The following is a 25,992-nucleotide window of genomic DNA, read 5'->3' as shown; positions in this document are numbered from 1 at the left end:
TTGTTCCACTCCTCTTCTTTCTACCTCTGTCCCAGTCAGATCCTCTTTCTTACTGATATTAAGAACAATTTTTTTAAGACACCCTGGCAAAAGCCACCAGAATCTTTGACTTCCCCTTCCCCCTCTGGCCCTAAGAATTTGGCAAAGCTATTTCAAGCTTCTTCACTTCTTCTCTCTGGCTCACCTGCTTTGTTACTCAGGGAGGATTCATGCATATTTTGGTATGATTTTTTTGTTGACTTAACTTTGAATATTCTTCACCCTTCATTTTTAAATGAAAATCATACATTCTCATTTACTATGGTCAAACCCTTTTCTCTTTGACCGTAGTGAATAAATGTGTGTGCATGACCAAGATAGACCATCACTAATGGGTTAGAAGTTGGGGTAAATGGAAATGCGGCAGGAGGCCAACATTTTTCTCAGTGTGCAAGGGAGAGCATGACTTCTGTCCCTTTCTGTGTAACCATGTCCGAGAGACTTGGACCTTTCATTTCATCTCTGTAATCTAAGTCAAAATGTATTGCCCAAAGAATACAGTATTGGTTTGGCCTCACACAGTATTGATCTTGCAGATATGTTAAATAGAAGACAATAACATTGACTGTATCAGTTCCTGACTTTTTACTTCCTGATACGCGAGCTTCTTAATAAGCTGAACACTCAGTTGTCAACTAGTTGTAGACAATTACTGCCTCTGGAAAGTAGCTACAGTTCCTAAGTGAAGAAGATCCTGCCCTTTGGGGCAAGTTGGGCCTTCCATGTATGAAGATGGTTAGAAACCATAAGAGTTTGACCTCTGGAATGAGGAAGACCTTGCTTCAAAATCCATCTCTGCCACTAACTCGCCTTATAGTCTTTATCATAGTTTTGTATTTGTGAAATGGCGATGAATGTAATTCCTTCCTTGTTAAGTTACTGGGTTAAATGAAGTAACCCACATATAGCACAGTGCCTGCCACATGAAGCTTTGTATTCAAAAGGGTCAGTTTTCCTAGTAGAGAATGTTGGTCAGACTGTCTCAGGCAGTTGCCTCCAAGATGGGAGTTGAGCATCACTGTGAAGGGAACAAGCTGAGGAGAAATGTCTGCTGGCAGGTCCCATTCAAGGCAGGGTAGTTACTAGTTTACAGGCCAGTGCTTTGAAAATTCCTGAGTACATCCTTATTATCTTCTCACTGTTTAGGTTCACAACTATGTTTTGACAAGTTGTCTGTACTTTAACTCCTAAAGGCAAATATAACCATTTGCTGATAAAACTAAAAAGTCACAGATTCCTGTTGACCAAAGATGAGTAAGGTCCTGTGATTTCATATCAAATTTAAAGCTGTATTTCACACTCTATGTGTACATATTGATACTTAGACATAGAAAGAAATATGGCTTTTGACATCTTATTTGGCACCTTACACTATTTCTGTACAGTTCCCTGGATATTTTGAATTCTAACAAACACTAGTTCATTTAATGCAAATAAGAACATTTAATAAGAAACAATAAAAGTAGCCAAGCAGGTATAAAAGAATAGGACTTTGAAAAGAAAACATTATTTTGTTAGAAACCTCCAATGAGGCTTTAGATTAGCTAAAATTGGTTCTTATTTGATTTGTGGGCACTTACACATTGGAAAGTATTCATTTGTCTTTAATTTAAGGATTCATTTTTTTATTTCCATGCCTCAAAAATCTGAACAGTTAGCTAAATGCTCACATGTGCATTAAGAAATGTTAAGTGTTTATTCCTTAATGGCACAAACCCTTTTACTCATGTTCACACTTGGCTTCTGCTCTGACCTCAGGAAAGCCTCTTTCATTTTAATGTGTTTTTCCCCCAGAGTACTGTGTCTGTCGTTACTGAGCTCATTTACTTAAAAAAAAAAATCACAGACTGAGATTTGATGTCATACATACTGATTTTTTTGGCCATGAAGTAAATCCGTGTGCTTCCTTCTGCGAGTCGCAAGCTTGAGGAGCACTTTGAAATGCATCAGTTAGAGGTATAAATAGTTGGGAAGCACAGCTCAAGTACAACTTTTGATGCCACAGTTAAAAAGTAGTAAGGAAAAAGAGAACACTATAAACTTATATCATAGGACTACTTTATTGAGGTAAATTGCTGTTTAGACTTATTGAATAGGACTGAAACAAATATTTTGAGAATCCTGATCTCTAACCACGAGGTCACAAGCTGCACACTTTGTATTGGGCTGTCGGTCACTGAACAGTCCATAAGCCTCTTGTGCAGAAAACCCTTTGGTCAAGACATGCCTCCTCCCTTACAAAGACTTTGATATCATTAATAATTCATTTGTAAGAATTTTAATTTCCCATGGGAAATAATAAAATGGAACCACTATATTCCCGGCTATACCTGCTCTTTGGTGGTAAGGGTGAGCAGGGAGATGATTTAAGGAAGTTATTAATTGTTTTGTGGGGTTGAACTTTAGAAAAGTCAAAGTAGAGATTCAAAAAAGTTAAAATATTATGAAAATAAATCAGGATTAGTGGAATAAGCCACATTAAAAAAGTACATGGATAACCAAAGTATTAGAGGAAAAATATCATTTTAATTTAGGTATGCATCTCTATAAAGAACAAGCTTTAAAATAATTAGAATATGTGAGTTTTTATTAGGGGACAGTCATAAAATACACCCATATTAGAAAACCAGTGAGACATTGGAATAGCCACGTGGCTCTCAATGGAGAGTAGTAGAGATGATTTATGGGTAATACAGGATCTTATTTCTTACTTCTTGCTTCCTTGCATTTCTGAATTGCTGCTCCTTTATGCTAATGTCTAGCTAGCTTCACCCAGTGTTGAAGAGCAGATTTCTCTCTCTCTGTCTCAGCTGGTTTCATGAAGAGCAGATCTCTCTCTCTCTGTCTCAGCTGGTTTCATGGTATTCAGTTTTGGGGTCCTGGGGTATAGTGTCCATTGCTTTGTTCAGGATAATCATCTTCCCATCATTACTTCTTCTAAAGAACTCCAGTCTGCCCATCAAAAGGTCTGTGCTCCACAGATGAGATTGTGGGAGGTGAGGGAGCAGTGAAGGGCAACACAGAGCCTTAGAAACTCCATTTTATTTGGATAACAAATACCTGTTGAGCTTTACTACAAGCTTGAGAATGTGTGGGGCACAGGATAAATGGTATTAAATGAGAGAGATCTAGTCCATTCTTTGTCAAGACTAAAGTGCCCTGGGACCTAGATAAGCAGTTCAAGTCTGTGGTAGGAAGCACTGTGACGGGACAATTGTAGGCATTGTTGGAGGGACAGAAAAGATTTCCTAGAGGAACTGGTATCTGGGCTGAGACACCTGAAAGCTGATTAAGAGTCAATTGGGCCAAGAGTAGGGACACTGTATTCCCACAAGAAAGAAGTGAATGTGCAAAGTCCTGGAGGTGAGGAGGAGCATGGTATGCTTGAACAGGAAGACATGGCTAGATTTCAGATGGGAGTTAGAATAGTGACAGGTGAGACTAGAAAAAGCAGTAGGGGCTGAACAAGCGTGGCTTTGTAAACTGTCTTAAGGCATTTAGATTTTGTCCTTAGAGCTTTCTGGACCATCAGAATATTACAGTGAGTAAGATAGTGGCATGATGGTGTGTGATTTTAGAAAAATCTCTGGTAGCATGGTGGGAATGATTGGCAGGAAAAGGTTGGAGGCCAGGTGTGGCTTAGTGGGCTGTTGAAATAATCTGGGGGAAAGATGGTATGGGGTGGGGTAGTGACAATGGACCCAGAGCAGAACTGATTTTGCCTTGGAAAGGTTTTTATAATGACTGACTTGATTGGTGTGTGCATGTTTTTCTGGGGTCCGAGTGAGAAAAAGGGTAGAATCTAGAATAACATCCACATGTTAGTTTTCATGGCAGGGCAGTGAATAGGGGCAGATCGATGAGGGAGGAAGTTGGCCAGTTGGGTTCGAGACACATCTGTGTTGAAGAGTCTGAGACAGTCAAGTCTTGATGGGCTGGGCAAGTGGGGCCATGGGGCTGAAGCTCAGTAAAGAGGTTTGTTCTGAGGTGGCTGCCAGTTGTACTGAGGGAAAAATGTGACAAAAGGAAAGATACATGATATTAACTTCCTCTCAAGTGCTGCTTCTTTTATTTTATTTTTTTCTCAGCTGTATTAGGGTATAATTGACAAGTAAAACTAAAATGCTCAGAATGTACAATGATGATTTGATACACATATACATTTTGATAGGATCCCCCACTGAATTAGTTAATACAACCATAATCTCATATACTTACCCTTTTTTGTGAGAACATTTAATCTCTACTCTTAGCAAATTTCACTTATATAATAGAGTATTATCAATTATAGTCACTGTGTTATACATTAGATCCTCATTTTGTAACTGAAAGTTTGTATCCTTTTACCAGTCTTTCCCCATTTCTTCCACCCTTCTCACTCCACTCCCAACTCCCAAGCTCCTTGTAGCCACTTTTCTACTCTGTTTCTATGAGTTCAGCTTTTTTTTTTTCTTTTAAATTCCATATATAAGTGATATGCAGTATTTGCCTTTCTCTGATTGGCTTATTTCCCTTAGCATAATGCCTCCCCAGTTTCATCCATGTGGTATATGACAAGATTTTTTTCTTTTTTTAAGACAATAATATTCCATCTCCTTTATCCATTCATCCACGATGGATACTTAGGTTGTTTTCATACCTTGGCTGTTGTGAATACTGCTACCATGGATATGGAGATGCAGATAGCTGTTCATTATCCTGTCTTCATTTACTTTGGATAAATACTGGGAATTGGGATTGCTGAGCCATAAGGCAGTTCCACTTTGACTTCCTGAGGCTACTCCATACTTTTCCACAGTGGCCACCAGCCATGCATGAGGATTCCCTGTCCTCCACATTCTCACCTGCTTGTTCTGATTTCCTGCCTTCATATTCCTTTTGAATCTCTTAATATGGGTCATTTCTTATTTTTGTAACTAACAAATACAGGCTTTCTCTGGGACAATGATAATGCAGAAACGGCTGCTATTGAATAAGGAAAAATAAGAAGAAAAAGTCAAGAGCAAGAATCTCAGAGATGTGTGGGGAAAAGCTGCTGCCCCAGGAGCCGGGGTGGGCCTGCGAACTCCTGCTCACAGATGTCTTCTCTCCCCTGTTCCCTGCATGTCTTCTGCTCGCTTTCTTTGCTGTCCACGTATTTAGGCCCTACATCGGCCCCAAGGCTTTCTATATTTATTATTTCAGTGGGTAAGACAATAGTGATTGTTTCTCCAAAACTTCACCTGAACCTCACATCTTGGCTCCCCCTTTTATGTTTCACCCAGGCCTGTTTGTCCACAGGCACCCAGAGTTCTTCAGTCTCTTCAGTAAACATGCTCTATGTTTCATTAATACCATTGTAAGCTGTTATTCAAAAAAATTAACTCCACTTCAAAAAAAAATAACTCCACTTAAATTGAAGACCTTTCTTATGCAATATTTTCAGAAGACCAAATAATAAAATTTAAAAAGTTCTTTTTTGAAGACACTTAAATCACTTCCTTTAATAACATACTAACATAACTTTACCAAGTTTTACTCATTAAGAAAAAAGGATGTTTATTGTTTTCTTTCTTTTGATGGAAGTTGAAGACTTACGCATAGTTGTTAGTGGTGTTTGGTTAAGAAGAATTTGTTTTTAATTGTATATGTCAGATATGTACCTATTAATGTTTCTTATTGCCTATTTATAAATTCTAAATTTTAATGTGGTTCAGGAGGGAGCTTTGTAACAAAATATTTGAATTAGGAACATGATTCTGTTGTTTATCTATTTTCATTCTTGTTAAGGAATGAATTCAGTTGCACAAACCCAGAGAATTTCATGGGTTAACCATGTTAGTTAGTTCAGGAATTTCATGTAGTTCTGTGAAGATACCCATCTACACGTGCTGGCCAATCCAAACAACCTCTGGCCAGCTGGCCCCTGACCCAGTTCAGTTCTCTCATCCTGTGGCTTGCAAAATAACCACCTTTTGGGAGAGAAAGTGAATCAAAGTAATTTTTGGTTCAAATGATTATTGCCTATTTTCTTCTGAAGCTTAATATAATTTCATTTTTTTAGACTTGAAATAAATCAACACGTACTGCATACAACACCACAGGAAACCAAACACTCAAAGTCTCTTTGAAGGGTCAGAAGAACACACTTTTTGCTTAGAGTTTACATCTGCCCAGGTAAATTTGTTTCTGGTTCTGTTATTGTCTCAGTTTGTCCCTATTAATAAGGACAACCCTAAAAACAATAACCATGCCTGGATATCTGAGTAGTATGAGGTCTCTTACTAAAGTTACAAGTTTATAACTCTGCTGACTAGTTGGCTGATTCCTGTTATGCATTTGAAGAGTGCAGATGTTAATTTGATCTGACTCCTGTTTATACAGTGGGCTTTTTATAATGCACATATAAAGATGGAGAACCACATTTTATGAGACCAACACTTCTTGTCAAGGCCTCACTCCATTCTATTCTGATTGGGACTGACCCTTACAGTGAATAAAGAGCAAAGAGTTTTGTAGTTAAAACATTTCACTATGTGCCAAAAGCTTGTCCTTTGTAAATGGAAAAATGGAGACTTACATAGAGACTTTGAATTAGAGGGTGGAATATATACCCTCTTTGTGTGTGTATGTGCGTGTGTGTGAATGAAAATGCACTTAAAAATAGTACAAATTATCTCCTTAGTCTAAATTCAGGACATTTCTCCAAGTGGTGTAAGAATATAGACATATATAAATACGTCTTTGTCAAAACTTCTTTGTTGAAACATACCAGTTTTTCTCAAAACATACCAGTTTAACTTCTTTGTCAAATCATACCAGTTTTTTATTAATTAGTGAAGTTTAATGTTCTGCATACTGTGCACCAGATTTTTCCTGATGGAGAAAGAAATGAAGGTGACTTCTAAATCATAGAGCAGAAACTTCATGTGGGCAACCAGATATGTATATCTGGAGCTCGGAGAAGAAGGTTGGACTGGGAGTCTACACTTCTGAGTCATGGGCATTTGATGACAGTGGGAACTGTAGGTGTGGACTAGATCCTTCCATGGGATCATACAGAACAGTAAAAAGAGAAGAGGGCCTGACATTGAGCCTGTGGAGCCCTGACTTAATGCTTGGTGGTGAATCTGCAAACAACATGGGGAAGTCACGGCCTGGGGGGGGCAGAGCAACTCTGGGAGTTTTGTATTGTTGAAGCCAAAGGAAAAGAGAAAAGCATGTTTCAGAAGGAAAGGAGGCATCTTTTGAGCTTGTTGTTAAAAAATATATTTGACTTATTGTGCTATTACAATTGTCCAATTTTTCCCCTGTATTGCCCTCTACCCTACACCCTCCCTTTCACCAGCATCCCCCCTGCCTTAATTCATGACCATGGGTCATACATATAAGTTCTTTGGCTTTTCCATTTCCCATACTATTCTTAACCTCCCCCTGCCTATTTTGTACCTACTATTTATGTGTCCTATTCTCTGTACCTGATGCTTCTGATATGTCAAAGTATAATGCAGACTGAAACTATCTGTTGGATTGAGCACTAAGAGTCATTGCTGATACCAGAGAAGCTACTTTTGTGGGGCAACTAAGTTGGAAACAGATTGGCAGGGGTTGAGCTGGGCAGGAGGGGTGAGGAAACAGGTCCCTGGAGTGTAGACATCTCTGAGAATTTGAGTTGCCAGAGAGCGGGCGGGATACAAGATGGAAATTCGAGAGTGATATGAGGTCTGGGGGGATCTATTTTGTGAAGCAGACCTGCATGTGATAAAAGCCCACGAGAAAGGAGCATTTGAGCAAGAGAAAAAAGAGAGAGGATTCATAGTAAAATAATAGTGACAACAATAATAGTATTTATTGAGTGTTCACATATCTGGGACCCGGTGGTAAGCCCTTCATGTGCATTCTCACGTTTAATTTTTAGAATGATGTTATGTAGTGGGTACCATCATTTTCTCTCGGTGAAAGACGGGGAAGTGAGGACTGGCGTTGGTTACTGGCTTGCTCAGTGTCCTGCAGCTAGTGAGTGATGGACTAACTTAGTAACTTACGGACTGAGCTTTGCCAATGCCCAGCTGACCACTCTGGCTTGAATTTAGGTTTTTCAGCTGCATTTAAATACCCACTTAAAGATTTTTAAAAATTGTGTTTAAGAAGGCCACTTGGAAACTGTCCGAGAGTTCTAAGTTTTATTCTGACACCCATTTAACTAGTGGCCTGGTTAAAAAAAAAGGCTTTATCTGCTGAGAGAACCCAACCTTGTAAATGTGTATAAGACATCATGCCCCCAAATACAGTCTGTGTGAACCGAAGGCAATTTGCCCAAAGAACTCCCCAAACACTTGGCCGAGGCAGAAAATAAGTCTAGGAGATTTTTTTTTTTTCACTTAGAAAAGGACAGAGAAAGGATGGCGGGCCGAGGTAACAACACAGTAAGGCCAAGTAAGTGATATGAAAACACTCCTCAGACAGCCTCATCGTGCATTCTGACTGGCTAAGTTTCCTGAAAAAGTATTAACTCTGTCCTCTTGCTTTTAACAGGACATAATGACTACATGTGTCCGGCTACCAACCAGTGCACAATTGATAAAAACAGGAGGAAGAGCTGCCAGGCCTGCCGCCTGCGCAAGTGCTATGAAGTGGGCATGATGAAAGGTGGTAGGTACCTCCGACGCAGGGTGTCCGCCCACTGTGGGTGCCCGTGCGGACCACCCGGTGCGGGCTGCTTCTATCCCAATAACTGTGGGAGTCCGGTGTTTGCTCTCCTGATTAGTTTTTTTCCTCTTCTTATCTTTTCTTTGCAACAAAAGTATTTTTATAATAATACATTTTATTAAGAAAATAGGAAGTGGTTGGAATGGGAAATTCTAGCGTGCCATCTTGTGTTTTATAGTTTAAATGTACATAGTTATGTTCTAAATCAAAGGGGGTGTGGAAGGGGGTCATGGGAGGAAAAAAGACTACTCAGTAGTTATTCTAGAACTATCCTTCAGTTACTGTTCATATTGCTCATGCTAGAAAATGGTATCTGAGAATAAGTTTCTTCTACATTGAGTCTTGTAAAGGGGAGAGCTAAATAGCTAATTTACAGTATAACCTTTCAATCTCTTAACATCCTTTAGGGAATTTGCATTTCAATCCGAGGGCAGCTATTTCCTTTAGAAGTTGAGTCAGTGAGCAACTCACACCATGTCAGCGTTGGGAGCCCTGAAATGAGCTCTGAGTCCTGACAAACCCCAAGGCTCTCAGGATCTGGGCTGCATGCTCGTGTCTCTGTGGCTGTGGGTGTTGTGTACATGTGGCTTTTTGTCCTCTCACGGTCATCAACTCTTTGAGTTTTCTTACACAGGAATCCAGTGTCTGGTTCTGGGGCAGGTGCTTCATAGGTGTAGTTGCCTGACGTGTCTTGCATTTTGGGGATCTAGTCTTGAAGAACACCGCTTGTAGTCGTGGATAGCCTTCAAAATACAGAGAAAGAACAAACAGGAGCAGTGTAATTAAAGTCAAGTCACGGGGCCCTGGCTGGTGTGGTCAGTCAGTTGGAGCCTTGTCCCATAAGCTGAAGGGAGGCAGGGTTGATTCCCAGTCAGGACACTTGCCTGGGTTGCAAGTTCCCTCCCTGGTAGGTTTGGGTGTGAGGCATTCAATTGATGTCTTTCTTCCTTTCTCTCTCCCTCCCTTCCCCTCTCTCAAAAATCAATAAGTATGCCCTCAGATGAGAATTAAAAAAAGAAATTAAAAAAATAAAGTGCATTTAGTATTTCAGAACAATACTTGAGGTGGGGTGGGGTGGGGTGAGGGGCAGTGGATGGGTGATGGGCTTGCCTGCTGGTCACAATGGGGCAAAGCTTCCTGAGAGAGACAAGGCTTCAGATGAGTTAAAGGAGAAAAAGTGGTTCTAGTGATTACACAGAGAGAGGAGAGAGAGGGCAGCTAAACTTTAACTCATTAATTCCTGGACAAATGGAAAAGCATAGGAAAACCCCAGAATGGAGATCAGGATGAAGGCATGCCTAATTGTTATGAAGCTTACAAGAAAAGGGTTCTCATATTCCATTGTCATCAATAAGCCTGCCAGGTTGAGATTGTGAATAACAGTATTTGGAATAAATTTTCTTGATGAATAGATGAAATGTTGAATTCACACATTGGGTAAGCTGTGACTACATGTCTTAAATGTCTCAAAAAGCAGCTTTAATTTGCAAGGTAATTCTAAGAATTTAACAGCCACGTTCAGAAAATGACACTTTGAGTCATAAGTGAATTAAATATTTAAGGATTTCATCTTTCTTTGTACTGTTGGGTAATTAGCTAGGCTTAATTAAACTCACAAAAAGCCTTTTAAGGTAACTTGATGGTGACAGGAAGATAACAGCTGCATGTAAAAAGTGAAATTTGAAACAGTAGGGTCTACGTTTAAATGATTGTGGGTAGATTAAGCCCAGTCCATTACATTCTCTCTGAAAGATGGATCGATTTGTGGAGATGTCCAAAGCATTTTGTTTCTTTTAGGGTACCCATACATTGGCCCCACTTCGTAAAAGCAATTCTGTTTTTCCTAATTAATATCCAGATACAGTCTAGCTGCATAAATATAAATTACACATACTCATTTTTAATCTAACAAAAATTTTAATTATGCAATGACATAAAAATCTTTCTACTGTTTTTGAACAGGACTCTAGATAATTTAACTGCACATAACCAGTCTGCTTGTCAATGTGTTTAGTTGTACACATGCATTTATAACTGTAACATATGTATCTGTATTAGTTTGCTTGGTCTGTTGAAGTCTATAAACTGGGCAGCTTAAACCACAGAAATTAATTTTTTCACAGTTCTGGAAGCTAAAGTCCAAGGTTAAGGTGATGGAAAATTCAGTTTCTGGTGAATTTTCAAAGGCTGCCTTCTCGTTGTGCCTTCCCTTGACCTTTTCTCTGGGCTCACCCACCCCTGGTGTTTTTTTCTCTTATAAGGACACCCATCGTATTGGATTAGGGCCCTGCCCTTATAACCTCATTTAATCATTAGCACCTCTTTAAAGATTGTACGTCCACTTACAGTCACATTCTCAAGTACTGGTGTTAGGGTCTCCACATGAATTTTGGGAGCACAGGACATCATTCAGTCCATAATAATATCCCATAAAGGTTCTTCAGTGGTCCAGTATCTGATTACACTTAATGAAAACATGTATCTTTCTAGCAGTTTATATATTTGTATAAGTTTTATGCCAAGCTTTAAAGTTGTACAATTACACACTGTGAGAACATCTCATTTTAATGATATATATGAAGTATTTGCTACAATATAATTTATTGTATTCTCTACAACATGGGATATGACATGAATAAAGCTTTAATTTACAACTGGAAATACAGTTATAACTAACTATAAAATTTGAAGTTACTGGTAGAGAACAGCTGGGAATGCTATAAATCTTTCTACTGTTTTCCTGTTGGTTTCATAAGAATCCACTTTCTCAACCAGGCTAGACACCAATTAGAATATTGACTCTCCCCTCCACTCATGAAATAAAATGTTTAGTTTCACATATAACAGAAAGAACCACATCCCTACTCCCAACTTAATAGAAAGACTGAATAAAATTTATTGAAGTTCCCTAAAGGCTTATTTGAGTTCCTGACTTACCTAAATGCAGACACTATTTTCGCCTGTTATGATGCCTGCTGTGCTCTGATCTTCTCAACGTCATTGTTAGATTTGGTTCTGAGCCAAGGTAGCTCGGTAACATGCAGGAGTTCAGGTCAGCTTTAGGGGATGGGTTCCCCCAATTTAGCTCACATGCTTGTCTCTCTTCCCCAGTCTCTTTTTCCTCTTCATCTGTCTCCCTCCCCTTCAGCCTTAGATGGCAGATTAAATGTCTCTTCTTCAGGGAGGCCTTCCCTGTTGCCATGCACTGGATTAGCTCCTTGTGTTCTACCTTTTGTAGCAAACCACTCTTCTTGTGCTCTCGTCACTATTACTATTTGTTGCTCAGTGTCTGTCCATCAACTCTGCGATGGCAGGGGCTCTCTCTGTCCCGGGTATGATTCTAGCACTAAGCAAGTCACCAAGTAAGTGTTCAGGATTTTTTTTTCATGAGTTGATGAATGAACTCAATTTATTGAAGTGATTATTTTTTTAAGGTTTTTTATATGTAAGCTGTCACAGGGAAAGCAAGGACGAATGAGAGAGACCCTAGTCCCTCCTGTCCAGGTCCTCGAACTACAAAGAGGACATTGGCACATGAAATGGCAAATCCAGAAGGCAACTTGACACTGCATTGCAAGATGAAGCTGTGAATGGAAGACCAGTGGTTGGTGGAAGTTCAGAGCTTTAGTCAAATAGTCCTGGGGTTAGTCCAACCCAGAACATTACTCAGACCACCTGACTTCCAACGTGTAGATTGCTTAGCTAGGAAGTCGGCATTCCCGTTTGGTTTGGTGGAAAAGGGAAGACTTCAGAGTTGGAATTCCTGGACTAAATACTGGCTCCTCAGACTCACTGAGCAATCTTGCCATGGTCACTTTCACGAGCTTTGCTTCCTCAGATATAAAGTAAATAGTTTCTACTTACCAAGTTTATTGTGAAGATCACAATTCAAAGTGTGTGTAAGTACTTTATACTTATAAAACACCACTTTTAAATGTTAGCTGTTATATATTTTCTATCTTAAAAATAATCCTGGTCTTAGTTAGATACTTAGCATACCTGCCTGATATAGAAATCACTAATTCTTTGGTGTGTAGTGAACAACCTGGTTCAGACACGGCTGTGTTTCCCCCTTCTTTTTGGTGGTGTGTGCTGAGTGTGGTTTCATGATGAGTGAGAGTTATGGTTAGTCATCTCACGATGGCAGAGATTTGCACAAACGTGTGAAGATTCTTTCCCCACAACAGACTCAGAAGTGCATTGTTGGCAAGGCTTTCACTTTTCCCAGGAGGAGACTGGCACACAGAATTTCAGTGATTTGCAGGGTGCATGTGCCACCCATCCTGGTCGCTTCCTGTGACACGTTAAGAAGAAATTGGGATAAAGTAGTAATCATTGATTAGTCTTCATTTTGATGACAGTGTTGCAGTTTAATATTTTAAAACATTTTGAGAAATATTTTAAAACAATAAATACATTAAAACTTAAAGTGAGACAATAAGATACTAATAATATAAATAGGGACAGGTATGTTGTGTCCAGAATAAATCAGAAGCTCAATGAAAGATTGGAAGATAAAATAGCTCCTTGTTGCCTAAGAGTAGTGTTTATCATTATGGGTTACTGTAATTTTTTAATTGTTGGAATGAACTCCCAATCTAGAAAGTTGGGTTTCTTTGTTGACTATCTTTTACCAAAAGTTACCAACTGGTTATTAATTTTAATGACAGTAGAACTAAATCAATGAATTAAAATCTCAAATGTAAATTTTTTTTTTGGAATTGTACAGTAATTCTTAGGAGAATTGTAGCTGCATGTGGGTCCAAGTTTTTTTAGGAGACAGAGAAACTAGTTGCTCTTGACCAAAGAGATTCTGGTTGTTTTAAGGAGCAACCTACATGTTTATCATATTAACTTATTATTTTACTATTATAGGTATTTAAATATTATATTACAGATATTTATCCAAAATTCACCCACGTGATGATTTTTCATTGCAACTAAAGAAATATGCTGACTCAAGTCTCTGAATCACATATAAGACCTTACAGATTAATGAACCAGTGTTTTGCAACATTTAAAGCAATCAGACTCTTCTTCCACAAACAGTAGGAGATTCTCAGCCTATGAAACAGAGAAAAGCTGATTTAGCATAGTGTCTCTTCACTTCTGGGATTCCTAGGTCTCCAAGGAACAGTTTGGAAACCACTGATCTAATCTAACCTCTTCATCTTCTAGATTAGAAACTGACTCTCAAAAGATTTGGTGACTTGATCAAAGTCTCAGAACTACATAGCAGAAGAATTGAGCTTTGAGTTCTAGATTTGAGATTCCAAGCTCTTTCTCTTTCCTGCACACTTCTTTATTCTATGCTACCACTCACATTTTACATGCAAAATAATTGATTCAACATATGAGTGGCATATAACTGAGTTAATGCACACAAACTCATTTTCCTCTCTTTAGAGAGAAGAAACCCAGAGTAAAGAAACCATCTTATTCTATTCCTCCAGATCACCTGATGGTGCCAAGACCTCAGTAATCTGTTGACCTGGGGAGCTAAGGGAATTCAGTCTACCAGGTTCACAGCTAACCTGTTAAGAGCTTTCTATTTCTGCTTTGGAAGTGATGTCAACAGAAGTAGCAGTAGGGCACAACCAACTCTACTAACCTTCACAGATGATGACCTGCCTCCATCCCTATTAAGCAGCTGAGGGCCCTGTGTACCAGGATAATGATTTTATTTTTACCAAATTTTGAAGAGAATAATTAACTAGTTATTTCATTTTTTAAAAATTAATGCTAAAATAATAAACATCTAAATTTCTTCTCTCCTTGGCATTTTGACTATGATTCCTATATCTTTCCTATATCTTGGTTGTTCACTGCTCATCCTTCTTGACCTCAGTGTTGTCACTATGCATCTCTTTTTTTTTTTGAATTCTACAACCCAGAGTTAGTCCTGACACATTCGAGGCATGATGGCAGGCAGCCCAAAGCTTCGCTCCTTGTAAGAACTGTGCTACCTTCAGATGTCTCAGTGTAGAATGACCATCTTTCTTACAAATTTGGCAGAGTAGGATGAAATCAGCTCAATTCAAAGTTAGGAGCCCTACTGGCCACTCCATCAGAACTGCTTTGGTTAGGGTTTCCAATGACATCCGTGTAGCTGAATCCAACAGTAAATTCTCAGTCTTCCTCCTGACTGACTAGCAGCATTTGACACAGTAGATAATTCTCTCCTGATCAATGTTTTTTCTTTTTTTATTGTTGTTCAAGTACACTTGTCTCCATTTTTCTCCCCAACAGTTTCCCCCACCCCACCCCACCCACCCCCACCTTCAAACCTATTCCCCTTTGGCTTCGCCCATGGGTCCTTTACACATGTTCCTGGAGGATCCTTCCCCCTTTTTTCCCAATATTTCCCTCCCACCTCCCCTCTGGTTACGGTCAACTTGTTCTTTATTTCCATGTTTCTGGTTTTATTTTGTTCACTTGTTTGTTTTGTTGATTAGGTTCCACTTATAGGTGAGATCATATGGTATTTGTCCTTCACTGCCTGGCTTATTTCACTTAGCATAATGCTCTTTATTTGGTTTCCACGACAATACACTTTTAGTTTTCCTCCTGGACCACAAACGCTTCTTTCTGGGTTTTCTTTGTGTGTTTGAGTTTCCTGACCTCTTAATGTTAAAGTGGCCCAAGGACCTCTTCTGTTCCCTGTCTATACCCACTTGCTGATACCATCTGGTCCCATGTTTTTACGTACCATTTATGTACTGGCAACTTTCAATTCTACACCTCTAGCCCAAGTCCCTGGCCTCTAGTGCAACTGCTCATGTGTCTTCCTCACTTGGATGTGTCATAAACATTTCAAACTCAATTTGTTCAAACCTGGATCCTTTATTTTTCCCCTCAAATAGGCTTTATTTGCAATCTTTCCCATCTTTGTTAATGTTTTTATCTTTTGAATTGCTTAGAGCCCAAAATTTGAGTTATCTTCAGCTCTTCTTCTTTTCCCGTACTTCACGTTCAAGCAATTACAGTGGTTCTACCTTCAAATATTTTTAGAATCTGACCACTTCCCTCCACCATTATAGTTGCCACTCTGATCTGAATCACCATCATCTTTCTCCCAGTTTATTGCTGAAGTCCTATCTGCTTTTTTAATTCTTTCTTCCCTATGTTCTATTCTCTCCACAGATACATGACAAATAGAAATGAAATCATACCATGTCATTTCTCAAAGCCTTGCATGGCTTCTCATTTCACTCAACCAATGTCACTACAGTGACCGTAAGAGCCAATGTCACCTGCCTTCTGCCCACTTTTCTTTTTTACTTCCTTTCTCATTACTCTCTCTCTCTTGCTTATTCCATTCTAGCCATGTGCGCATTCTTACATGTCAGACACATTTCTGTCTTGGGGCATATACTCTAGCTATTTCCTGTCCCTGGAATACCCTTCCCCCAGATATCTGTGGGCCTCACTCCTTCACCCCCTCAAATTATTTAACCCAAATTATCAATTTACCAATGAGGCTTAACCCGACAGTTCCTTTTAATAGTGCAATTTGCTTTATCCACACAGCCCGCAGCACTCTCAATCTCTCATGCCCCATCTTTTCCTACTTCTTTATTTTTCTATTGCACTTCCACCCTCTAACACGTCATATCATTAATTTTCAGATAATGTTTATAGTTTAATGTCTATAAGCTCCAGATGGGAGTGTACAAACAAATAATACCTGTTTGCATATTTTGTTCAGTGATGTATCACCAGTACTTAGGTCAATGCCGGTGTGCGATAGGCAGTCAGGAATACTTGTGGCATGAATTAATAGAATGAACGAGCAGAGGTGAGAGTACGCTATAAGTGTTGAGCTATGAATAGATTGAGAATCAAGACTCCTGTTTTTCTCTTGATTCTCAATATATTCATATTCACTTGAGAAAATATCTGCTTGGGAGTTTAAGCCTATATAGCAGTTAGCTTTCACTGCATAACAGAGCCTCAACTCAAAATCTCACTGGTGTACAGCCATGAGGATATTATTCCCATACCAGGGAGGTCAGCTAGGAGACTGCTGTGATTGGCTGGGCTCCCTCAGGTGTCTGGAGGTCAGCTGGCTTTTTCGGCTGGAGCAACTGGGATGCCTTGGTTTTGCTTCACATGTCTCTCATCCTCCAGCAGGCTAGTCTGGGCATGTTCCCATGGTAATGGCAGAGGCACAAAAGAGAGCAAGTCCCAAATCACAAGCTCATTTTAAACCTTTGCTCATGTTATCTTATGATATGCAATAGGCTGAAATAAGTCATGTGGCTTAGTCATTAGTCTATGTGAGACAGGGCTTTAGAGTTCTATGGCAATGGTTGAAAAATTGGGATTATTTTTGTAATCTATCACAACTAGAAATATTAACTTTTCGTATTTTATAATAAAATCTTAAACAGAATGCCATCAACTCTTAGATTAAAAAGAAGATTTTATTTATTTATTTTTAGAGAGAGGAGAAAGGAGGGAGAAAGAAGGAGAAAACATCAATGTGCAGCTCTCCTACGCTCCCTACTGGGGACCTGGCCCACAACCCAGGCATGTGTTTTGACTGGGAATCGAACTAGCAACGCTTTGGTTTGCAGGATAGCACTCAATCCACTGAGCTGCACTTTTCAGGGCCACTCTTAGATTTTGAAGGAAACTCTGGCTTCATTTACTCTTATTCCTTGCTAAGTGTAGGAATCCCCCTACATAACATTCCTGACAGCTTGCGTTGGAGTGCTGAATGCAAGTAAGTATTTTATTTTCATATAATTGCTGAGTGCACACAATTATGCAGAAAAACCCAGGAGTGATGTGAGTCAGTACTTATGGAAAAGTATAAGCTGATTTTAAACATGCTGGATTTCACCAAGTTATTTGGATATAGGTTTAGTGTGTCCATGTGTACAATGGCTTTATGAATGCAGATGAAAACAATTATTCTGTACGGCTATTTTATATTCACTACATATACAGAATGAACCAATAAACATCAATGACCATACTTTTAGTTTTAATTGTTATAGTTAGAATGCTGGTTTTATTTGTTATACTGAAGTAATTCAATCGCTTATTTAGAGGTCACTTTGGTGCTTAAAGAATGAAAAGATGGGTCATCATTTACCTTTCCAAGAATGACTGTGTCTCACATTGAATGATGGAAGAAATGCTGACAGTTTTTTAAGGGTCCCCTTTGTCCCTATAATTTGCCTTTGCAAAAGTAGATTGTTCTTAAAGTGATACAAGGAAACTTTCTGTGGATTAGAACTTAATGCGGAACTTTGGGGGCAACAATTGTATGAATGAATTGCTGCTTTGGAATTCTGTAATCCTGAGACTTCATAACTTCTCATGTATTTACTTTTTGTTTCAACGATTGTGATTAGAATAATAAGTGGCACTTAGAGCTGAAAAGAACTTAAAGGTCACCTAGTCCACTGCTCTGTTTTTCAGCTTATTGTTCTTGTCAAAGTTATACAGCTAGTTAACCACTCGGACAAGAAGCCAAGACTCCTAAGTGTTGGTTCCCTGTGCTTTTCATTGTGCTGTACTCCCTTGCTGACCTAAGTGATTTAGATCATCATACAAGGCAGCTGCAGGCATGAATGATATATTAACATCACGTAGACCAAAACTGTGACTTAGGAACAATTACTATGGACACAAAATACAACTTACTCAACGAAAACATGAATCAACACATTTGGCTCAGTTGCGGTTCAGCAGAAGTACCAAAATAAATTTATATGGAGATGGCGATGGACATTTTTAAGAGAATTACTTAATATTTAATTACTTAATATTGCTTAATATTTACTATGATTTAAAGACCATTTTGTCCTTCAGGCCAAAGTTTTTCACTATATTTAGAGAATAATTTCAATATTTGTTGTAAAGCCTGTTTTTTCCCAAATGTTTAGACTATTCTGGTATTTAAAAAGGTAACTTTGTCAAGTAGAAGGGAGCCTGGCTGATGGTCAAGTGTACAAGCCTGACTTTTCTGAGGACCCTTGGACAGATCACTTAATCTTTGTGAACTCTGTTTTCACTTGAAAACTAGCACCTTTCACTTGAAAGATGCTCAAAAGCATCTTTCAAATCTTCACATGTATATTTTATGATCAAAGTTCAGATTACTTATGGAAAGATCAGGATATAAAGTTAAAGGTACAATATACAAGTTTCTGGGTATGAGAAACAGATCAGCAGCTATCATACTTATATTTCCAGCTAATCTGTAAAGCAGCAAGCAGCTGGAAAATCTTGTTGGAATGGACAAAGCTATAAATCTATTCTCTTCATTCGTTAGCATGGAAAATGGATTTCTTTCGAGTGAGGAGTGTCACAATAATGAGTTTGATGTCAATTGTGGTATGAGCAGATGGTTGTAATACAGTCATAAATTATTTAGCCATATAAAAGAAAGAACTCAAAGTCTGTTGAGGTCAAGCTTTGGTAAGATAACTAAGCTGTTTTCTCCTATTAGAAATGTCACAGTCCTGCCTAAGACGTGCATCTCAAAAGCTAGTGAAACTTACTAGTTTCTGCATTGTGAAACGGAGAAAAGGCAAAGAGGCTAAAAAGACAGTGTAAATTTTGAGAAGTTCCTAATCAAATACCACACAAGCCAGCCTGGTGATGTTTGCTTGAAACTCATCCAGTAGATGTAAGCCAACACACTTGTGGTCAGACTTTTTGGAAATCACAAAAATATATATTAGCCCTAAGAGAAATCCTAAGGTAGAACATGGAGTTAGACATAGAGAAAGGGTCTGATTACTCCTGGAGGCAACATATGGTTTAGTTTGAGCTTGATCGAGCGCATAAAGATTAGTGAGAAACATACAAAATTATACCTTCAAAAGTTTGCTTTGAAAGACTAGCTATTATAACATTTATTTTGTATTAAAGTTTTCAACAGCTTTATTTAGAAAATTTTGCATAACAAATGCCAGGCCAGGTCCCAACTTCTATGCCTAAATCATTTGCCAATGACCTTTAGTGAGTATTTACTGTGTGAAGGTGTTTGAGGCACAGAGTGAAACATGGTCACCGACTGACCACAAAGCCCGGGCAACCTAATGGTGTAAAAAGGCCAAATCCCTCTACTCTCTCAAGAGATTTGGGATTGAAGTTGCCTAATAGTTTCTGCTGTCTCAGCTCACCCACCCTTTTTGACCTTACTGGTATCAGTGTTCCCAGAGGTCAAGCAAGTTCAAGTTTGCTGGCTGGCCCTTTGTTCTTTGTGGTTTCTACTTCTGGCTAGTGCTCCTAAGGGTATGTCCCATTGAGAAGTCAAGTCCTGCCCATCCTAGATTTATTTCTCTCTCTTTCTGGGTCCTCATCTCATGGAATATGTATCTGTGTGAAAACACCACTGCCTCATCAGGCTATGCTGAGAATCAAAGGCATGAGTTATAATCTGATCACTATAAATTGGCACACAGATATTAAATATTATTATTCATACACAGCATGGCATTGTGGTTAAGTCTTTAGCTTTTGGAATCAGACCACCTGGATTCAAATTTTTGCTTTGTCTAGAGATGTTTGACCTTACACCAGGTACTTAACCTCTCCAGATCCCTGTTTTTTTAAAAATTTAACAAATGAGGGTAATAATAATACCTCCTTTCAAATAAGGTTCTAATAGCTTTCAGTATTATATTTAGTGTGTAGTAAGTCCTCAATAAACATTGGTTATAATGGGTATTAAAGGGAAGGTTTATGGGAGTAATCACTTTGTAAGTTATACAATGTCTAGTCATTACATTATACACCTGAAACTGATGTAATATTGCATACCAACTGTAATTGAAAAATTTAAAAAATTAAAAAAACAGAGGACACTCAATTTTTGCCTTTTGTCCTCAATCTAATTCCCAAATACAGTGCAATGTCACTACATTAATATCACCATCACAATTAATCCAGAATTATTAGGTAATTAGTTATTCTGTATTTAGTTAAATTTGTGTAATCAGTGATATGTAAAATGTGGTACCTAGCTTGAGCAACCTTCAATTCAGCCTCCTGTTAACTCTGGCATTAAAACTTCACCATTTGAGTCACTTATGTTTTTCAGGGTCTTCCCCCTACTTTCCTAAGAAACCTTTGGCTTCAGCAAACAGATCTCACTGACTATAGAACACACCGTGTTGCTTTATGCCATCTTCAACCTGAAGTTAGTTACTAACACTTGATTAGTAATAAATTTCTCTCTTTACTAAAAGCCCATTTCTTTAACTCATTTAAGACTCCCTGGAAATCATCCCATGTCCCCCCTGCAGACTCTGGTATTCTTTCCCAGTGTTAATCAGAATGTCAGGTGAGCCGGGGTGAGCACCTCCATGTGAACCCCGGCACTAAGCTTTTTGAACCCTGCCTACTTGGGGACAAGCTGCCCGAATGGGTGTGTGGGAGAGGGTAGCTTCTGCCACTTTGGCTCTCGACTCCTGCTCGACCTCAGCTCCCTGGAAGGGCAGGCATCTCCTTCAAGTCCGTCCTTTGCCTCATTTCTGTTTCTAAGCTTTGGCATGACTCCACCTACACAAAGTTTTGATATTTGACTTCTAGGTCATTTATCTCACTGCTCATTTTCTGTTATGGCTAGAGTTAATTGTGTGCCGACTTTCCTGTCACTTACCCATAGGGATGCCAACCACTCAGCTGTGGCCTCAATACTGCCACCAGGTCCCACCCCCAGCATGGCCTCTTGAGTGGCAGAGTGCCCATGCAGTAAATTTCTGGGCCGGGTTATGCTGTTCCACCTGCACGCAGCCAACTGCCTGGTACCGCATTCAATGTCTTAGTTCATCTACGTGCCAGACAGAGTTAAGTCAAGCTAATAGCTTAGTCTTGTGTTTTAAAGATGTTTACCTCATGTCTATTCAAATAGATTTTGAATTTCTATGGAAACAATCATATTGTTTTATTCACAGCACAGTGAATAACTGTTGTCATGATTTTAATAACAGAAAAAAGAGAAGATGTGGTTTATTTTGGTGTTTAGCTAAGTCATTCCCTTGGCATAAGTCCATTAATCAGATCACATGATTGAGCGTGACCAAAGTCATACCACTACCATAATGATCTCTCTCTCTCTGCATAGAGCTGTGGAATATTTATTACAGAATATTAAGCATGAAAAATAATGACACCATGCACTTCAATTATCATAACAAATAAATAAAGCTATACATTAAGTCAAAATAGCACATTTTCAGGGACCAAAAGAGTAATTTCCAAAATTAAGTTAAAATAATATTTTTCTGTTATTGAATTATTATAATAATATGTAGTAGCCCAGATAAGATGAAGTATTTTGTTGATGGATGAAACTTTTTATAGATGTTTCTTTTGAGGAGTTCTAGGTCTTTACTGTCTTTACTTTTGAGCAATAATTCCCATTTTTCTCTTTAGCCTGTACTTTTATGTTTATCATATTGTTTTGTAGGAGGTTCAAAAACATGCATTTTATGCTCTACATGTGATTTCTTATAAAATATTAGTTGTAGTATGGTAGTATGGCAGTTTTGTCATGAATTTTCCAGGTATCCTTTCTTGCATGGAGATATTAGCTCTATTTTTAAACATATTTCCATAGCTTTTATTCTCTCTCTCAATATGATTTTAGTGTCTTAATGAAAAGAATTTTTAAATAACTTTTAAGCATTTTCATGAATAATAATTGATTTTGAAATAACTTGCTACACTTTCTCCAGTTCACAATGATCTAGCTGAGCCCTTCCGCCAATTAAATGTTGTGCACATGGAACTGATTCACTTCACGGGGTTGTATCATTTACTCCCAAAGACACGTAGGCTTCTGTCTTTAACATTAGTCATGGGTCAGACAAGTGGCCATCCGTATCTGTCATGTGTCTGTTGAGTGCATTTTGCAGTTTAACCCCCTGAGAAGGCAGGGGAGTGAGTGCTGGGTGACTTCTTTGGCTTAAATCCAGTTAAAAAATTAGAGAATCATCTGCTACAAGGATAAATAAGAAAACAAAATAAAATAAACACAGTAATAACACCAGCATCAGTAAACTTCAAAAATAATGGGAATATTCCAAAAATACACTTCTCCAGCACAGCATGCAGGTCCAGTCGAAGAGTACCGAGCCAGGAAGAGGCAGGGCTGGTCGGAGGAAAGCCAGCAGCGCACAGCCACACAGCAGCATCTGTGCAGGGTGGGGTGGGGTGGGGTGAACTGATGCTACCTTAAAACACAGAGAGGAGGTATAGACATAACGACTTGCCACAGAGAGGTAGTATTATGGTTAGTATTATGGTTAGTACTTAGAAAGTACTTAGAAGCCCTAAGAACACCAGCGAAGGATATGAAGTGAACACTAGCGGTAACCACACATAAATGTTTGGCCTAAAACCTAGATGCTCCTAAATTACACAAGGAGCTCATGATAATTCAGGCAGAACTGGTGGAACTTACAGTAGAAAAAAAATACATTTAAACTTCAAATAATAGAGCAGTATACTAATACTCATAGGGTGAGGAGGAAATATAACTACAGGAAATAGTTCTATAACTAAGGACTTCAGCTTGGGGAGTAATCCTCAAAGACAGACTAGACTAGTAAAATCTACTTTTCCATTTAAAAAAAAAAGGAGAAAAAGAGAAACTTCTGTGATAAAAGCAAGATGTTAAACTGTTCCAAAAGTTTACTTCTCCATATTTGGGGCATATAAAGACTGTAGGAAAAATAGAGAAACCTAAGGAAGATTCCATGAGCCCTGTAAGCATCGCTTGCAGGGAGCAAAGTTTTCTGTTGGAGGGCAGAAAGCACTGGCTTAAGACAGAGTTTTCACTGTGGACATGAATCAATTTGTAGTGAAAACCTAGATCAATTTCCATTGGTGGGTTCCACACCCACATCTGAAAAGATGATTGAAGACAGATGTAAGATATTTAAAAGGTAATAGATAAATATATTAACAAAAAGTTGATGTTAGAAAGTAAAATAAATGATTAAATTAGACACTATTTTTAAAATTATAAAAAATTGAGAACTAGGAGATACTTCAAAAATTTCTTACCTTGGTGGTAAAACAAGGAGAATAAACCCAAAACAATCAACTCTATATCTGCCATAGAATGGCAATGCGTTTATTTAGTCAAATGAGGAAATTAAAAATACAAACTTTTAAAATAAACAGATGACTGTTTTTAAGAAAGCGGATTAGTTGAAGTTAATCTTGACTTAGAAAAGAAAGTTTAAAATCCTGAAATGGAAATTAAAAAAATACATAATTACCATTAAAAATAAGTTGGTAGTGAATTTTATCTAGGGCTCATAAAGTATTTTTAATGTTTAATGAAAATGAACTAGGCAAAAGTTAAGATATGTGCATGATGAAAAAATCCCTTACGGAGACACATAGAACAGCTACGCATTTTTAATGTCCAAATAACTATAGCAACAGAATACCAGCACAAATAAATGTACAGAAACATTTGGTTTTCTTTTCTTATTGTTTTTGAGAGTTCTTTTTTATTTTTTTATTTATTTACTTTTCGAGAGAAAGGCAGGGAAGGAGAAAGAGTGGGAGAGAAATATCAATGTATGGTTGCCTCTTATGCGTCCCCTGCTGGGAACTGGCCTGCAACCCAGGCATGTGCCTTGACTGGGAATCGAACCGTAATACTCTGGTTCACAGGCCCGCGCTCAATCCTGGCTGAGCTACGCCAGCCAGGGCCTTGAGAGTTCTTTATATATTCTGAATTCTAATTTTATTTTATATATTGTAAACAGATTAGTCTACTATGTAACTTTGCTTTGCTTTGTTTGTGATGTCATCTGTAGAACAGAAAAACTTAATTTTAAGTTGTGGAATGTCATGCTTTTTTTTCATTAGAACTCATTTGTGCTTTGAGTTCTGCTTAGTAAATCTTTCCTGCTTGAACACCATGAAGTTATTTATTTATGTTCTGTTTTAAAAGTATTACAGTTTTCCTTTTTTATATGTTATTATTGATTCCAGCTGAATCAGTAATTCAAAAAAAGAGATTTTTGTGTATGACATGAGGTATGAATATAATTTTATGTTTCTATCTGCACAAACTGTCCCACAGCTGTTAAGTGGATAATGCATCCTTTCCCCATTGATCTGTGAAGCTCCCTCTGTTAGACACGTTTCTCCATGAGTGAATTCCATTCTGAGTTCTCTGTGCTATTCCTTTCCTCTATTGATTCATGCCTCACCAACACCACAGTTTCAATCTTCATAACTTGGTAACTACTTTGACTTTATAATCCTCTTAAAAGGGAATTTGTTCTTCAATTTTCTTGACTATTTATGGCTATTTTTGCTTCCAAAGGAATTTTTAAATCAACTTTTAATGATATGACATTGAATTATAAATTAGTTTAGGAAGGATCAATGTTGTTATGATAGTCTTCTGACCCATTAACATTATAGAACTCTTTATTTATTTTAGACCTTTTAAAATAACTTTCAGTAATATTAAAAAATTTCTCCAAAAGGTCTTGCATATTTAAAAAATATTCTTAGTTATCTTATTTTACTGATAGGTGAAAGACATACTTGTATCTTTTAAAACATTACATGATTCATTTGTTTCAGATACCACATATTTTTAAAAATTAACAAATCTGGGATCATATTACCTACTCATTTAACATTTCCCAAAGCCATTAAGTATCTTTTGAAACATGATTTTTAGGGTTGCTACATTAATATTCTAGTATGGGCCAACCATAATTTATTTAATTATTTTTTAAATTATTGGTATTTACATTCTTTGTTTGAATGCCCAGTGTATTTTTTCTATGTGCAATGTAGATTTTCTCATGCTTCAGAGAAATAAAATCATCTGAAATGTATCCTTCTAACCCTGTCAACCTGAGTGAGTTAATCTGTGTGTACCCTATCAGCAGTCAGCCCTCATGCTCATCATTTACCCCCAGCAGGGAATCCCCCTGACTGGCTCTGCAGTATTTACATCGGTTATGATTTTCACAATTTTAAACAGAACTATGAGTGACTTTCTTGCTACATCTTTGCAACCAATAATTATTTATTCAGGATTTACCCCTAGGACCTGAATTACTGGGTCAAAAGGTATTCATTTTTCCTATGACTTTTGATATATATTGTCAAAATCAATCCAATGGAAGTTAGTTTAGATGTCACGATATATAAAAGAGCACTCTGCAAGTTATATCATAATTATAAATTATGATATGCAAAAATATGTATATACATACAGATTACAAAATTACTTAAGCATTTAAATTTATATAG

At 38.0% G+C, this 25,992-nt stretch overlaps 1 protein-coding gene across 7 annotated transcripts in view; it reads left to right on the top strand.

Moving 5' to 3' along the window:
* ESR1 (estrogen receptor 1) overlaps nucleotides 1-25,992 on the top strand; it is a 370,527-nt gene that overhangs the window by 172,354 nt on the left and 172,181 nt on the right. For all 7 annotated transcript variants that reach the window (XM_053668791.1, XM_053668796.1, XM_053668793.1 and 4 more), the window contains one exon: nucleotides 8,554-8,670. In XM_053668791.1, the coding sequence (XP_053524766.1) occupies nucleotides 8,554-8,670 (117 nt within the window). The remainder of the gene's footprint in view (nucleotides 1-8,553; nucleotides 8,671-25,992) is intronic.

This window comes from Artibeus jamaicensis, unplaced genomic scaffold (genome assembly GCF_021234435.1).
Source record: "Artibeus jamaicensis isolate MK-2021 breed Jamaican fruit bat unplaced genomic scaffold, CSHL_Jam_final contig_497, whole genome shotgun sequence".
Taxonomy (NCBI): domain Eukaryota; kingdom Metazoa; phylum Chordata; class Mammalia; order Chiroptera; family Phyllostomidae; genus Artibeus; species Artibeus jamaicensis.
This window is presented reverse-complemented; position numbering and strand designations above follow the sequence as displayed.